General features: G+C 37.3%; 1 protein-coding gene across 3 annotated transcripts; it reads right to left on the minus strand.

Moving 5' to 3' along the window:
- Positions 1 to 7,133: 7,133 nt before the first annotated feature.
- Positions 7,134 to 12,458, minus strand: LOC131314116 (ras-related protein RABA5a). Of its 3 annotated transcripts, none has more exons than XM_058342612.1 (5): positions 12,177 to 12,458; positions 9,355 to 9,506; positions 9,052 to 9,209; positions 8,446 to 8,876; positions 7,134 to 7,757 (listed from the first exon to the last, which is right to left on the minus strand). In XM_058342612.1, exons 4-5 carry the CDS (start codon positions 8,783 to 8,785, stop codon positions 7,420 to 7,422), a joined length of 678 nt encoding a protein of 225 aa, XP_058198595.1. In that variant the 5' UTR covers positions 8,786 to 8,876; positions 9,052 to 9,209; positions 9,355 to 9,506; positions 12,177 to 12,458; the 3' UTR covers positions 7,134 to 7,419. The 3 variants fall into 3 exon arrangements, with proteins under 3 accessions (XP_058198595.1, XP_058198591.1, XP_058198601.1); XM_058342608.1 differs by having other exon boundaries at positions 8,446 to 8,915; XM_058342618.1 differs by having other exon boundaries at positions 8,446 to 8,915; positions 9,040 to 9,209.
- Positions 12,459 to 18,258: the final 5,800 nt, after the last annotated feature.

The following is an 18,258-nucleotide window of genomic DNA, read 5'->3' on the forward strand; positions in this document are numbered from 1 at the left end:
AAAAATGAATTCAGATTTAGTGACAGATCCAGAGTCAACCCTATGAAGTGGTAGTGTTAAACTCTCTTTTTTTTATCGGCACAAGAAAGATTTTATTAATCATTGAAACAAAGTTACAACGATTAAACGGAACCAAAGAGTGATGGCTTCACAACGAGGAAAAACCGGCAATCATAGTTGGTTGCAGCCCTTGACATTCATAAGCCTCCAAGGACCCGGGAAAAGGGGAGGAGATAGTGTTAAACTTGTTTATGATAAGATGAAAATAGCCAAGCTTAATATCAAGGCAACAATGGCTGTTCAGTAAAGGGGAATGCATTTATACCTCTCTAAAAGTTTGTTGGTCAAATCAATTAGGACTAGCTTAGTTGATCACCTTGTAATTTTGTACTAAGAGGTTAAAGGATTAAGTTTTGCCGAATACAAGAACAGATCATAAGTTGTCCGGTACAAGAGTCTTTAGTTGTTAGCTTATATATTTCCTGTATGGGACTGTTTCTTTGAGTTGTTCTATGGTTGCGGAGTTAAACACAATCAATGTGAGTTCTTGTTATTGTGACTTTTTGAATGTAATTTTTCTACCTTCGCCATAAAAAATGTAGTGTTTCAAGCTTCATTTGAGAAGTCACGAGCTTTAAAAACATACTCGAGTTTTTTTTTTTTCCAATTAATTAAATCGATCTCAAACGAGATTTAAGTTTGAGATTTAACAGTGCCGATCATGAGTAGAGATTCAATAAGTTATTTTTCTTGTTACAAGCATAAGCTTATTGAGTTGAGTTGAGAAATTGAACGAGCTTTTACTTTTCATTCGAAGTTTGATTTACTTTTTGCATTCAAAGTTTAATTTGTTCAAATAAAAAACCTATTTCGAATGAGTTTTTAATTCTCAAAAAAGCACAAGGCTTGTCTGAACGTGGACTGCAGAGGTGCGGTTGGAATGTTTGCAACCGTCGGATGATGTTTTTAACGATTGAGATTAAAAACAAAATTTTTCAAAAAATTGTTTTTAAAATCTGGACCGTTGAATGCAAAGATGAACTGCTATAATAGAAGTCGGGTCCCTAAAAAAAAAAGTTGGTACACCATCTCAAGGGGAACCCAATTGCTGAAAAGTGTCCAAGAATCTTTTTTTTTTTTTTTCCAAGAATCTTCAAATGCCAGAAGATGGAGCAAAAACTCAAGAGTTGTGGTAATTGCACAAATTTTGTGCACAAATCACGATGTGGGGCCCGCAAACGATTCGAGCCGTTCATTAAATGTGAAACATTGTTTTGAGGGACTCCGGTAATAATCAGGTCAATGCGACACCTATAGATGCTCGATCCAATCACATCGAGATTACAGAATCTCGAAATCCAAATGAAAAGTTAGATGATTGGATGGAGTACTTATAGGTATCGGATTAAGTTGATTTTTTTGAGGGGAGCCTCAACACAATGTTTCACGTCTAATGAACGGCTCGAATCGTTTGTGCGGGAACCGTAGGGAGCCCCCGCACTGTGATCCGTTCACAGAATCTGTATCGTCGACTTTTTTGTCGCCTAAAAATCTCCAGTCATCTCTCATATTAATAACGTGGGTAGGGGGGCTGAATAATTGTAGATTTTCTAAATAAATGGATGGCCACTTTTGAACACTCATCCTATATACTGGAGTGGAGGACTAGCCTCCAATTCCCATTATTCAGATTGGTTTTTCTGAAGGATAAGATACAGCTTTCAAATCGCTTTCAGGAACCCAACAAAACAGGCTGCTCCAGTCAAATCTCCATCCCAAATTAGTGTGTACGGATTGGTGATGTGCAATGTGTTGCGTATCTCCGAGTCGTCGGATCATGCATCCGACGGCTCAGATCTCATCTCGGCAACCGATGACCAAGAGCCGCATATTGCCGAGATGAGATTCGAACTGCCGGATGCACGATCCGACGACTCAGAAATGCGAAGCACGATACTGCGCACGCCATCCTCCAATTGAAAAATCTGACCCTTCTAAACCACTACTCTACTCCCCTGTGTCACCCCCTACTCATTTTTTTTTTCCATCAAGCAAGTCACTCCTATGTGGCTCATTCTTCCCAACTTTTTTTTTGCAATTTCGTTTTGTGTATTTTATTCGTTTTTTCTGAATTTTTATTAGATTTGCTGGATTTTTTGAATTAATCATCCGTCATGATAAGAGGAGTCTAAAAAATAAAAAATTATAACAAAAACAAGTCAACTAAAGATGAAAAGATATTAAACAGTTTTTTTTTTAATTTTTTTTCTAAAGCGTCTTCTTATATGAATGAGACGAATGATTACAGTCTTGTTAATCTCCGCTCATTAGGTGGAAGATAATATGTCAATAATTTCAAACAAGTTCAGATATCAATGCATATTTCGCGGATATTAATACACTTTTACAAATATAAATATACATTTTTTAAATATCAATGCACCTTTTATCTATTATTATATACCATTTGGGCAGAGGTAGAATATTTTTTTTAAAAATCAGTCTCAAAGTGGGACGTGGCATCCAACCCACCCTCGTGGGTACCACGCTGTTTTTGTACCGTATTTCCATCTCGTGAGTGGATTCTCTCCGGTCCAAGTTTGGAACCAGAGCGGACAGACGAAATCTGTACCGTCTAATATTGCAATTAATGGTTTGAATCTCCTCAGAGACTCTTCGCGTGAAGAATTGAATCTTTTCACGAAGAGTGTGAATAATGCTAAACCGTTGATTTTTTCAATGTGCGATCTAAATTATGACTGTTTCCCCCGGTTCAAAACTTGAACCGGAAAGAATCCGATCTCTTCTGTCTTGTTTGTTCTTTTAGCTTCCCGTTGGTGGTGCCCAAATTTTCGGCCGGAAAGAATGATTTTTGAGTTCTCCCACGAGCTTCCTCGCCGTCCTTTGCTAGCCGGCCGTCCACTCTTGTTGCCGGAAACAAAATTCGTCCCCAGAAATCAAAACAGTTGTTATATTTCTCTGATAGACTGAAATCAATTTTGACCAAAAAAAGAAAGAAAGAAGGAAAAATCGATTGTTTCTCATAGGCTTTTAACTATATGCTTCCAAATTCTTCAAAACCTGTTTTTTTGAAAAAAAAGAAAAAGAAAGGGTGATTTACTTTGCCTTAGTTTGGTTTGTCTCAACGTCGCCCTAGTTGAATTCATCTTAACATCGCACTTTTTGGGTGTTTGTCTCACCCGCGAGCCGGTTTAGCCAAGGGATGGCAAGCGGATTGCTTGTCACCGGGCAAGGTAAGACATGACACGACTCTATTGAGAAAAACAAGATTTCCTGTCGAGCTTCTCCCGACTATGAGGATCGACTTACCCATGTGCAAGTGCCGCTCACATGGAACCTTTCCATGTGAGTTCTCATTTGAATAACCGTAGTAATTTTAGATCTAATACGTGGAAAAAAAATCCCGACTTCCTGAAGGGATGCATTTATTAAATAAAAGGTCAACGTGGGGATGAGACATAGATGCACACCCAAAGGCGGACCGATCGACACAACCCAAAATCCATTTATGAGACCCGGGTGAGAGAGAGAGAGAGAGAGAGAGAGAGAGAGAGAGAGAGAGAGAGTAATGCTCTGAATTACGGTGAGAACTATCAATATCACAAAACTTTTGGATATAGATCATATTAAAACCAAATTGAAGATGACCTTAATTTAATACTATCACGATTTTCTCCAATTTATATTTTTATGGAGGTCATGTGGTTCTGGGTTGGCAATGTTGAGTGGGTTTGGTGGGCGACAGTGGCGACGAATTTGAGAGGTTTTTGGTTGATGATGGATTGCTTTGGGGGGATGATGGAGGTGGTGCGTGGTCTTGGGTTATGAGAGAGAGAGAGAGAGAGAGAGAGTTGGACGTCCCATCTCAGAAAGAGAGAGAGAGAGAGAGAGAGAGAGAGAGAGTTTTGGACGTCCCATCTCATTCTGGGACCAATTTTGGGAAATTTTTCATGGATAATGTAACGGGGAGTGAAATTCACTGCGGTCTTATTCACTGATAGTAGCCCTTCATTTTTAAAACCTCAATGTGAATACTGTCGATGCTAAAAATGAAATCAATCAGATATTGATAAATGCTTGACCAAATCATATTTGGCTATAGAGAACTGAACAGCAATACCCTTGCCTATCATTTCTCTTGTTCCGAATATACTAACTTGTTCAAACTCACGTTATATTTGATTCGATGGAATAGAATTGACAATGAAATGAAATTAAAATTAGAATAGAATTAAGGTTACAATGAAATGGGGGGAAATGAGATTAAAATATCCATTTCCATTTCCAAATTTGGTTATGCTTAGAAATAGTTATTCTTATCCGCAATGGAATAGTGTGACAATAGTAATTTTTAAAGTAACAATAATAATTTTTTTTGTGACAATAGTAATTTTTGGTACGAGAATAGTGAATCTTTGACTACCTCTAGTATTAATAATTTTGGAGTGACAAATAAATAAAATTGTAACGCCCCGATTTTTTGAGAGCAAAATAAAATAATTTTCTTAAGAAAATTTGCTAAATAAATAAAATTTTATAAATTAAAGTTTAGCTAATACAATCTCAAGAAAAATTTACTGATTCAAAATACATTAACTTCGGAGTTGACTCGAAGCTTGATACAAATCCGAAACATACTCGATCTTCGTTCTTGATATTCTTTCCGTGTCGAACTGCACCATCTTTGAATCCTCTCCATTGAATCCTGCGCCCTCTGGCAAATTGATCGCGGAAGTAAACGATTTGCTAGGATACAGACGTATCCGTGAGTGATAAATCACCCGGTAGAATAATCCAACCTAACTACCCCTCTTACTTTACAGCTAACAAGTAATCGGATAATAAGGATGTGACAAGTAAAACAGAGATTTTTCCATATAAACCAGTTATTACTATCCATTAACCTAATGTAAAATCTAAAATCTCTCCACGAGATCTTTCCTCCTCCAACCGCTAGCCATGCTCAGTCCCATGAGATCACTTCCCTTTGCTGTCGCAGATACACCTAAGTTATATACCGAATGTACATCCCAATAACTACAACAAGAAAAAAGTTTATCATGTTTGAACCACAATTAGGGTTCGCCTATCTTATAGACCACTTCACAAATCACTTCACAATCATCACTGGATACCTGCCAGTTTATCAATTCATCACTGGATACTCGCCGCTTTCAATCTCATCACAAATCTCATCATATCTCAAAATCACGCTTGCAGACAATCAAAAAATAAAACTTTTCAATTCATCCATTACCTAGCATCGTCAAGGTGAATTCTATTCGCATACCATCCCATGTCTCTAGGGTCCAATCTAGCATATCAAGCAAGAGTTTGAACAATATGCATATTACCAAAATAATAATTGAAATAAACAAACAACAAGCGAGACAATCACGTAACTTTTTATGAACGGGCCGTTGCCTTTAGTCTTGTATGGTCAAAAGTTAATAACAATACAAGAAACTTTTATCAAAAATAAATAAATAAATAAATAATGATTTTATTCAAATATTAGTAAGTTTATGCTTTTATTAGTCGATTTATGAAGTTAGATTACCATATTAGTGATAATATAACAGTGGGTCGAAACTGTACAGTTAACCATCTTGGGTTTAAAACTGCAATTTGTTAATAACGTATCATTAAATTTTGGACCAAAACAATACATTCAATAGCCTAAAGGGGTTAACTGTATTTTTAGTGTTAATTTTCAAAAACAATACGTCCAGGAACAGTGAGCTTTCGAAAAACAGGGGAAAAACGTCGGACTATATGATTTCGATTCGTGGGTTCGATTTTAGCAATTGAAACTTGTTAAAAATCCTAATGGAAAGAGTGCATATACTTAGGGAGAAGTAGGAGAAGGATTAATCTACCTTTAATCCGGACAAAACGATTCGGTGGAGTCCGGTGGGTTTTCGTTTGGCGGCAAAAAATCGGTATTCTAGCAGCAACTTTGGACTAGAATAACTTGACCAAACCTCTGTCTTTTTGGACGATTCTTGTGTCTAACGCGAAGATCTTGAAACGCCCTATAACTTTTGTGAAGAGGTCGAAGCCCGAAAACCATTCGAACTAGGAGAAAAGTGGGGGTTTTCATAAGTCCTGTTTGCTGTCTGGAAACAGAAATCCGAGAATTTCACTGATCTTTGGACAGCGATAACTCTATCAATCCTGACCATTTTGGGTGATTCTTGAGTCGAAATCGAAGCTCTCGACGCCCTCTACAACATTCTTGAAGAAACTTAGGCCTAAAAACGACAGCAACTAGGAAGAAACAGGCCGTGAACAGAGGGACGTGATATGGACGAAAATTAAAAGGGTGTGATCCCTCTTTTCTTGTTTCTGTTTATATAATGGACTAGGAGTGTTGTATTGTGAGAAAGGAGTGGGGATTGGAGATAAGTATGGAGGTGGTGAAATGGTGAAATGCGGAAGGAGAGAGAGATATAGTTTAGGGAGAGTTTGAAGGGGAGTGAAAGATTGATTTTGATAGAATTTTGGTTAAATAGAATAAAAGATGAGTATGGATACCTATATATCTAAAGTATAAATATATATTCTATATAAGTGTGAAAATAATATCAATTGTACACATAATAATGTATAATTAATAATTCAATCTAATTTGTTATTGAATTAAGAATTTAACATTATAAATTTGTAAAAAAAAAGGGCAAAAAAAATCCAGGTCGTTACAAAAATGGCAATTCCTTTATTTTTTTTTAGTAGAATGACAATCAATTTATTAAGATGAATAATAATTTCATTTGGAATGATCATTCCATCATTTAATGGCGGTGAACCAAACATTGGATTACTGACCACATCAAGGCCTAAAAAATTACCATTTTATTCCAACTTTGATTATATTGAACCAAACATACCCGCGATGTCCATTTGGCCTACTTTTTTTTGCATGAATAAGGACCACATCAAGGCTTATAAAATAAAGGGCTCTGGTCATCGAGTGGATTTTTGATGGATTCGATTTTGTATTACCTACTTTTTTTTGCAAGAATAAGGACCACATCAAGGCTTATAAAATAAAGGGCTCTGGTCATCGAGTGGATTTTTGATGGATTCTATTTTGTATTACACAAGGGATCTATCACATGAAAGGATCTTGATTTCAGGCATTCGTTGGACAACTATCAAAACAAATACAAGGGAACAATAAAAGGGCTACAATTCAGATAACCAGAGAAACTAAATTCCTTTTACCCTCACGTAGTCGGTTTCACTTTCTCCTCCACTTTCTCCTCCCAGCACAAAAACAAACTAAAGGGAAATAGAGGAAATTGTTGTTTGGTTTGACATTGCAATAGCAATAGCAACAAGAATATGAAGCACATGAGGGGAGAAGAAACATAGCACACAAAAGAGGTGGTAGATTTAGGATGAACAGCACCCTCCTTTTTTGGCTTGGCCATCTGCTTCTTGGATCCCATCAGCCTGTAAAACAACAGTCTTTCCATTCCCCATCCATGTGGGATCTTGTTTCTTGAGCTCTTGGGATTGTATAACTTTCCTGCTCAAAATATTGTAGATTTCTCTAACCACTGTCTGGAACGCAGAAGTTACGTTGGATGAGTCAAGGGCTGAAGTTTCGATGAAGAACAAGCCCTGTGCCTCGGCCAAGTCCTTGCCTTCAGCGGTGGAAACCTCCCTCACATCTTGCAGATCGGACTTGTTCCCGACAAGAATTGTAACTACGTTCATGTCAGAGTGAGCTGTTCATGAAACAAAACCACACAAAGTCAACAAACGGAGTAAAGTGAAAGTAATATTTGTTTACCCACCATATCGGATTTTAAGAACATTACACATGTATTTTTTATGCTAACAGTAATCGATATTGTATGCAAAAAAAAAATGTGACCAGATTAATATCGTAAGCATCTGGACATCAGCATCCAGCTTGAATGCTGCAGTTTCATTTTCAATAAAAGTTGAATGCAAAAGCACAACAGTTCATTGGAGTATCACTAAGGCAACAAAGACCCAACTCAGCTCCAAGTTAAAAACTAACCTCCATGTTGATAATTACTAATGTGATTATGAAAATAAGATGATGACAGCAGAGGACGGCAGTACATTAAGTTTTTCTGTATATAATATCATCAATAAGACTTCAGTATTCATCTCCTAAGAAACACTTAAGAGCATGAATCTCTTAAAAGTCATCACAAATCAACATGGGCATTATCATTTTATGACTTTGAGCGATAGAGAATTAGCGTAACACTATGGGCATTATCATCTTACGAATTTGAGCGAGAAATTTTTTTATATCAATACGTTATAACGGAGGTGTGATCATCGTTGCCCTATACCCAAAACTGATGCTAAAAAACTCATCAGGGAAAACTAAATAGCACAAGCAAAATGAACCCAACAGGATTTGTGCGTGGCACTTACTGTGGAGTTCGTTAAGCCATCTGCCGATGCTATCAAAAGTCTGGCGTCTACTAATGTCATAGACCACAAGAGCTCCAACGGCACCCCTGTAGTATGCAGATGTAACAGCCCTGAACCGCTCCTGTCCAGCTGTGTCCCAGATCTGTGCCTTAACTTCCTTACCATTGATGTCCAGTTTCTGAGTTTGAAACTCCACTCCTATAGTGGATTTTGAGTTGGGATAAAACTCATCTCTTGCAAATCTAGCAAGCAAGTTCGATTTCCCAACAGCCGAATCTCCAATTAAAACAATCTTGAAAAGGTAATCCTCGGTTTGCTCCTCCTCAGAGTAAAATGCCATTTCCAACAGTGGAGTGCCACACACAACTAGAGAACCATATTTGCTGATGCAACGTATTCAATAATGTGGGTGCTTTTCAGGAGCTAAACACCTAAGACAGATCAAACATTCCCCAATTGAGGAAGAGGAGCTGAAATTAGAGATTCCAGGGACAAAGACAATGGCAAGAAGTTATTTGGAGGCAGAGAGAGGTATACAAAAGAAAAAAGTAATAACCTGTAATTGCTCAAAAGCAGCACAAAAAGGAACATAACCCCATTGCTTACAATGGTGAAGGTACCGCAGTCTAATCAGCAAAAAGACAGATTCCAACTCTCTAATACTTCCTTGGTCTGCACTCCTCAACCCTAATAGTGGGAATACATCTAGAGATTTCCCTACTTTAGAGTCCAATCTGGTACAGCAAAGGCAAGTTTTAAGCTACCTGCAGTTCCAAGAAAAGCATAAGAATCTTAAAACTTCCAAAGAAGGATTTACATTCTTTATTGCTGTTCCTTTATCTAAAAAAGTTGTCCCCTCCTAGTAGAATAAATTATCTTAAAAGAGAATGTATGATGTATGGAACTAACGGCTCAGTGGAAGCGTGATTTTAGCATACAAATGCTCATCTACAAGCTCAACACCATTTTAAACCAGGGCACCATGCACTTTGTATCCCAGATGCCCGCTCTTGCTCCACTCCACTCCCCTTGCAATTGCTCTTTCCCAAGTTTATGTGCTTCTGAGTTCAAACCAAAAAATAACAACGATTTCATGTAAGTGGCGACTCAAGAAATTTTATAATAGGGTCATTCAAATCAAATACAATTGGGTGAAACTGTTACTCATAATTTTGAGACATACAAAAGAGGCACCAACAAAATCAATAGTTTGAAGGCCTCAAGATCAAGGTATCATTAGCTGAAGAAGACCTTCGCCAATCCTATCCATATCAATTCAATTTACTCTCAGATTTAAAAATATAAAGCCCGATTTAAAAAATTAGAGCCCAAAGTCAACTATTTCGACACCTTTTTTTTATTTCACCTTACCCAGTACCCACTTGGAAGTTTATATACGACTTCGTAAATAAGATAATAGTTTGACTGCTGAAGATATTATTACGCATATATTGTAAATCATACCGGCAAATCAAAATTAACCCACCAACTAATTTCTGTTGAAAATACCATTTGCTATTATTGTATTTCTCCAACTCGGTGGTGTCAGTTGACACCATAAGCTGCCCAGTGGCTTTTTCCCTTCTTAACGTGTAATGTGGTACTCCAACATTTGCATTGTTAGGTGTTACTTGCCGGTTATAATGAAGAAATCAACGTGTAAAGTTGTTACTCCAACATATGCATCGTGAGGCGGTACTCGTACACGATACATACAAAGAGGAAAACAATTGTGTTTACCTCAATGGAGGGCTTGAGGCCAACAAAGAGAAGTGTTAAAATATCATGTAATACTGAACTTTAGGAAGTTTTACGAAGTCCATTTCTTGAATAACTTGGGATACAACTAAAAAGGGACACCAATTCAGAAATGTTTAGTTATGAACAGAAAATTCAGAAATGTTTAGTTATGAATAGAAACGTAATGCAAAATTTTGAACTTGCTAATACACTCTATTGGGAATTCACACCACGATACAATTACAGAAGGCCAACCCTCTAACAGTGTATAGATACTTATAGTAAACGACATACCATTTTGCCGACCAAAAAAAAAAACCAACATACCATTAGCCACCTCAAAATCCAAACAATAGAAAACATAAATAACTTCACGATCAAACACTAAACTTGAGATCAGGGCAACCCAAAGAACTCTGATCTCATAACAAGGCGATGGCAAAGTGAATTGGCCCACTAAAACAGCACTAAAAGAAACGAAAACTGCAATGTTACAAAACTATTAAACAGCTCCTCCGACTAAAAGACAGCTTGATTCATCACTTTCTTTAATCAAATGTGCAACAAGACCCTTAGATGCCAGTATAAAAAATGGCACTGAGAAAGGACCCAGAAGAGCCAAAAGGCCATGATTTTGTATCCATAGGCAAAAGAACAAACCTCATAGCCTCAAAAGTCTAAATTACGGTAGCAACAACTAGGGAATAGGAGGGCTACTGCAAATTACAATTATGAAATATCTAAATGAGGAACTAAGTAACAAGCATCATCTTGTGAAACTTCAGGCTCCAGAAATACCCAAATACAAATACGTATGCATGGGCATCAACAAGAGGACGAGAAGACGACAGAAATCCCCATGAAAAAAAAAAGACCGGAGAAAAGGAATTGATAAATGACTGTAATTGCGATAACCAGTCTTTGCCAACATTCTTGTCCACATTGTCCAGGACCAACAGAATAACCAACAATTTCTTCTACAAGTTCAGACCTAATATGTACCAACAAAAACAAAATAATATCAAGAGCTTCTATAATTTTAGCTTTGTTTGGTTCTTCACTCAGAAATATTCTCTCCAATTTTTTTAATTGTTTCGTCATCCATATTTTTTCGTTTATAGTGATTTTTTATAAAAAAATTTACTTATTTTTTACTTTTTGGATGTATATAGTGTACCTCTATTCAAAAAGCAAAAAGTAAAAGAGTTTCTTAAAATGTTAAAAAAATTGGCTGAAGACGAAAAAATACACAAACCTATAAAACTTTTTTTTTATTATCTAAAAAACAAAGTGTTTAATCTTTTTCCAGGTCCATCCCAATCAACCCAGACCTTACCGTTTAGTTAACCCCATAGTTCTGTGAGTGTGTACGTGTGTGTGTGTGAAACTGTGAATACGTACATTTTTTTTTATGTTGCGGGTGTCCGGAGTTTCATCCCGCTTGATCTCTCAGTACATCCCACTTATGCAGCGTAATTATTGGGCCTATGCCATGGGATAACCACAGTGCGAAAAGTAATCAACCATTGCTTAAGGACTGTTGTAGGGGCTGTAGGGATTAGTAAACTAGCCCGACACCCTCCATTACCCAAAAAAAAAAAAAACATCGTTTCACCCTTGATATTCGGAAGTACGGACAGGTGAAGAATACGGTTCAATGGCTACCATTCCATACATTGACTTTTCAAGCTACAAAAGTCAAACCCTTCAAGAACTCAGCCAAGCCAATGATCTTTCCATTCCACATTGTCTACCCAAATTATTTGAATGCAAAACAATGCCACACATTTCAATTTACCAATTCACGAAAAAAACCAACCAAACAGAGATTCAGATGCATGAATGTATCCAAATATACAATAAATCATTTCTTTTTTTTGGCCACTTCAATAGCTCAGAAAGACCAACATACAGAGAATTGTTTCAAATGAAATCCCAAATTTGTACAAAATGCCAGAAATAACAAACAAACAAATGCGTAAAAATGTTACCGTTTTGACGATCGAATGCGAAACCCCCCTCTTATCTCCCTTGCTGAAGCTTGCGATCATATAGTAAGCGAATCAGAACCGTCAAACGCTGGATCGATAAGAGGACACCACGGAAAGCGCATTGGTTGTTCCCAAGAATCCAAGAGAACCCAAGAATCGAGAGGGTTTAAGGGTTCTGGATTCGCGAGGGATTAGGGTTAGGATTTCGCGATTCGAGGAGAGAAGACGCGGGCAAGAAGGGAGAGAGAGAGAGAGGCACAGATTTGCACACTAGAAACAAAAGGGAGGGGTTTTATAGGCCGGACCTCTAATTTATGCTCGGGCCCAAATTAGTAATACTATCTCTATCCCGATCTGTTTAGACTTCCAAGTGTCTTAAAATGTTTATCTATTTGAGTTTTAATTGAATTAATTTTCTCTTGAAGGATAAATGTGAAAATTTGTTTCTTTTTAGATGTAATCATTGTATTTTTTAAAAATGTTAGATTTTCGAAATTGGATAAACAAGTTGAGACGAAAGAAATATTATTTTTGATAGATATAGTCTCGATCTATTATTTCAAACAAAAATATTCCTCGGATCACATATACATTTTACATAGTTTTTTTTTTGTTGTTGTCAATATTGCATATATCAACATGGTTTAGTGGAGAGTGTTTGAGTTAACACAGATGATCCAAATACTATTCATAACCCTAGCCTCCCACTACAAGTGACAAAAAAGTTGTCACTAAAAGTGTGTCTAAAAATTTTTAGCGACAGTTTTTCAACTATAATGACAACTATCATTCTCGACCTCCGGGACTCGAACCCTGATCACCATTTGAAGAAGGGAGATGAGCAACCAACTTCACATGGTTTACATATATACAATTTACGTGGTTCAGAAGTCACATAGTTCACAGTTCACGGGGTAAAAAAGTCATTATGCAACCTAGCAAAATCTATCCAGATTCGGCAATAATAACAGAGTTGGAACGTAACTGAAGCCAAAAAAAAGGACCGACCTCTGGTTTTTAAAACAAAAGCCTGTGTAAAATGGGCCAGGATTGGACCTCATCTGAGTTGGCCCAACCACCTTAAAAGCCGTCATTAAAGTCACTGTTTCCACCGGTGGTTCTACAGCTATGGCAGAGAGACATGGGAAGTGAGTGAGAACTCCGTGGTCTTCTTTCTTTATATGTGAAGGGGGAAGGAGAAGACCCTTTGAAATAAATGCATACACCTTCCTATGGACATACATACACACATACACATAAGGTGGAAGGCTACGGTTAAAGGTGTTAAAAGTGGCCGTGTCGTGTCGTGCCGGCCCAGCCCATTTAGATTCGTGTTGATCGTGTTTAGTGTTGTGCCGGCCTATTACTTGATTGAGCTGTGCCGCACCCGTGTAGGCCCATCTCCGATTGAGTTTCGTACGGAAAAATGGGTGTAACAACCAAAAACTTAGCATACGTTGTGACGTGCCCGTGGCCGTCTAGAACCATGTCGTGACGTACCCGACCCGTCTAAAATCGTGCATGTGCCGTGCTCATTTGACACCTCTAGCTACGATACACATTTCTGTTTTATGTGTACGGTATGCATCTCCTTGAATCGCTTTGAATTCATAACGATTCATAAAATGGTGTACCATATGGACCTATTTTATGGTTCATTCATAACATTTTAGCGTGTTTCGTAACTTTTGTTCTAGAACTCATAACTTTTTAGCAGTACGATTCATAACATTTTCATTATGATTCATAACATTTTGGTGTATCTCGTAACTTTTATACGATTTGTAACTTTTTAGCAATACGATTCATAACATTTTCTTTATAATCATAACATTTTAGGGGGTTCATATGATACACACCCAAATAAAAAGTATGTATCGTAGTCTTTCCCAAATCGATAACATGACGATTCATAAAACGTTTTGCATAAAATTTGTAACGTGTGTTTAAAGGTCACATGGTACATACGGGCTACTAATGTTTTTAATTATGTTGATCGTACGACTCGTGCATCTATTGAAAGCCTGCCGCAGCACCGCGGAATCATTTTTGCAAACCCAACACTATGCAATAAACCGAGGAAATATTGATTTTCGCGCTCTACTTTTGTATGTAAGCATTTTAAAAGATAAGGCCTGTTTCATCCCGTATATTGGTGTAGGGATAAGGAATTTTGGTGGGCCAATAAATTTTCTAGCGACATTTTAACAACTTTTGTAAGGGTGTGCATAAGTAATTATTGGGGTGACATTAGTAAATAGAAAGTATCATGTCGGTGAAATGGAAAGATAATTTATTGGTTTTCCTAATGGAATAACAATTTCTTTATCTAGGTGAATAAGATTTTTTGTGTAACGAGTATTCCTCCATGTATCGGTGAACCAAACATGCATTGAATTGCGCATTCTGTTGAAATGAATGTTCTATTTCAACGTCTCCACCGGACAAAACATATATAATCTACACGAAAAAAATAAATAAAATCTTTACCTTCATCATTCAATTCATCAAAATAACATTATTAGCTAAGTAATAACACTATCCATGTCAAATATTTTAACCAATTTGGTCACACGATGTGGTTAAATCTTGTGACTTAATCAGTAACCCAGTTTGGTGAGTGGCAAAACCTTTGTTGGCTAAACTTGCAAAAGTTAGGAAATGGAAGAAATTATTAATTAGTAGACTTTGTGCATGTGCCTAAGCCTTTTTATTTGGCGGGAGAGTAAGAAATTCACTAATAACGACAACGATACAATCCAATATGTGCAGCTATCACAACAGGGGAAGAGAAACTAATGCCTATTAATGCACACCGACAACGCGATAAACGCAAATCTTAGATAAACAGTTGTAACGGTGGTTTTCCTAACGTTAAGTTACTCCATAGAAACCGACCGTGCACGTGCCTAGAAATAGTGTTCCAGGACCTTTGTTAAGGTCCCCTAGCTACTAGCCTACTAGCAGAAAACATGCATGCCGTACTAGACCCAGACCTGATCAATGTACTATAACTTTGAGAAAATCATTGAATGTTTCATCTTTGTGGTGAATCTATAATTTACACATTTATAGCAAAATTTGACAAAATTATTTTTTTCAAAATCCGCTTGAAGAAGTTCTGTGCCATATCTTATCAAAGCGTCAATATATTTTGTAAACCGAAAATTCAATTTTTTGATATACCTATTGAATAATCAATATCCGAACAATCAGATATTTTTTTTATTGCGTACATATACTATTATGTGGGTCCTACAACATAAACAGTTCGGATAACAACATTAAACGCACGATGAAACCTACAACGGCGGTGACAGCAATCCCACGGTACATCTCCACCGCCGACGGACATAATTCGAACCTTATATTAGATTCAACAATGAAAAAAGACTGGTACACGGTCTAGCAGTACGAATGCATGCATGGTGGGTTGTGGATAGAGATGGAGCTAGCTGAGGATGAGTCTAACCCAAGATTTGGTGATGAGACGTAACGAGTGCGATTTGGCAGCAGAGCACTGCCATGCCATAAATGGGAGGGGACAGTTGATCCGAACCTCACATCTCATCAAAATATACGTACACTAGTTTGCCACCAACTGGCCACACACCAATACTGCCAATGGATAATGGATGATCGATGAAGGGATTAATTTTTCCGTCCCGATTTGTTTGTTCCATTTCCACAAATGTACTGCCGCTTAAGAAAAGTCGGTTCAAAATGAAAAGATTGCCAAAGGTGGCCTAACACCCACGTCATTAATAGGTTAATTGGTGCCGCCGTCCACTCAATGTTTTTTTGTCCACGGGTAATTCAACCTATTATCTAAAATGAATTGGATTCTTTCGCATCAGCTCGATGGACTGAACGGGGCCTATATACTTTGGATCCTTTTGAGGTCATTTTCATTTTGACACTCCATGTAGATTACATATTAGAACTCGTCAAGAACTCTTTTTCTTTTTTTTTAACATAACTCATTAACTACTTATCCCACATCAAAAATCAAATTGATCGTACATATTTTGATATCATTTCAAAAACTATTTATCTTGAAAAAAAAGAAAGAAATTGTAATACTGAATTTGAACCTTATTTTCTTTCGAGACAAATGTGTTCTAAAAAAAAAAACCCCATAACAAACGATGACCGATTAACGTAATTTTATAAGTGACTAATGTTTTGATGAGTTTTATAATGTGATTGAACATGCAGTTCCGATTATCACAATGATCTCAGGAGGAATCCGCAACGGTCCGAAACTGAATCCTTCGAATGGAGCGGGGACGGGAGAGGATCCTCATCCAGATTTTATCAGATTTCTGGTAAAGTTCATGCACTTGCATTATTTTTTTCCCACTGTATGAGAGTGTGATTGACAAATCAATTTCCAAGGTGAGAAAGCCAGGTTGTCGGGTTTTATGGAGCCATGCAAGTGTATCATCATGGTGAGGTTTTTCAGTGCCGAGCGGGTATATTTCACGTGGTACCTGTTCAGTGCATTCAAGCTATCTGATACACTTTTGGACGGCTCGGATTGAAACCCTCTCTCTTCTCTCATCTCAATATTTTCTCTCTCCAAATCTGAGTCGTTCAAAAATGAAATGGATGGCTCAGATGCGCGAGCGGACACCACGTGGTACCCGCTCGGCACTGAAAAATTTTCCATCATGATCACTGCTCAAGTAAGCTGCTGCACACCAAACGAATTCAGCCCCCTTGGTTGTTGGAGTTGAATCAATATATATGGCCCTAGCTAAATGGGAAAATTTATTCAAAAAGTCTGTCCGCACGCACATATGTACTATCACATACGCATATTTTGCACATGCGATCTTTGTGGGGTCCATCCTAAGTTCCACAAAAAATGATACGAATTGCTCGTTTTTATAAATGATTTTTTTAATGTTTCTGTAAAAATTTAGTTCAATCGGATATCGGTAAGGACTTTTTAAGAAATCTTAGGTCAAAACGGTGTGGTTAGCTTGACGAATTCTGAAAAATTAGGCCCCTATCCAAGACGAACAAAACTCACAAAACAACGAGAATCAAAAAAAAAAAAAATTATGCGAATCTAAGTGCCTGTTCCGGAACGTAAAATAAGTACTTAGTTTTTAAGAAGGTAATTTCAAGTTCAAAAATAATATATTTACGCAAATAATTTTCCTACCAATATGGATCTTGTTTAATAGATCTTATCAAGATCTTTAATACGGTGTAAAAAAAATAAAAAAATTATTTTTCATTTACATTATTTTTGAGTTTGAAAATGTGAAATAAGTTGTTTATTTTTTAAGAAGGTTTCTGGAATGGGACCTAACAATAATTCAAAAAAGACGAACAAAACTCACAAAATGAAAAAGAGAAAAAATATCATTAAAGACGAATAAAATAGCAAACAACTGCCTTTTTTTTTTTTGGTCTAAAGTGTTATGTTATATGAACTTTTTTAAAAATAGGCTTACGTTTTTACAATTTCCTGATTCCTCTAGTTGAGTTAAATGATTAATCTCAAAGATTACAATAAAAAGCTCAACAAAAAATTGAGAAAAAAAGTAAAAAACACCGAAAAAATTTTAGACAAAAAAGGATTACAAGAATGGAGCCATTAAGCAAAAGGGTGGGAGGAGGCAACCAGCATAGCAACCCCCCTTGGCCGTGACCGTAGGGGCTCCCTGCCCAATGAAATGTCCGATTTGATCCATAACTACTGTCCTGGGAGGACAGGCCGTCATCATGGCACCACCTAGCGCACAATTGGCATAAGCTCCCCCCCTTAATAGTCCAAAGACTCATCCGCAAACGTGAGACCAAACCACCTGTCGGAACTCAAAGCCACGTCTCCGTCGAAGAGGATAGTAAATCCTGCCAACTGGACTACCATCTCTGTTTTGCTCAAAAACAAAGAAGAAGAAGAGGAATGCAATGGCTTTTAAGAAGGCTGGGCCGTACCTATATTGGGCCCGTGGTGGATGGTTGGGCTATCTTAGCCTATCCTAGGTGATGGACGTTGCGCCATTCTTGATGAATCTTCAACCAAAGGCGCATGTCATGTCAAATTGTCGATATGAAATCTGAG

Source organism: Rhododendron vialii, chromosome 2a (genome assembly GCF_030253575.1).
Source record: "Rhododendron vialii isolate Sample 1 chromosome 2a, ASM3025357v1".
NCBI classification, from domain to species: Eukaryota; Viridiplantae; Streptophyta; class Magnoliopsida; order Ericales; family Ericaceae; genus Rhododendron; species Rhododendron vialii.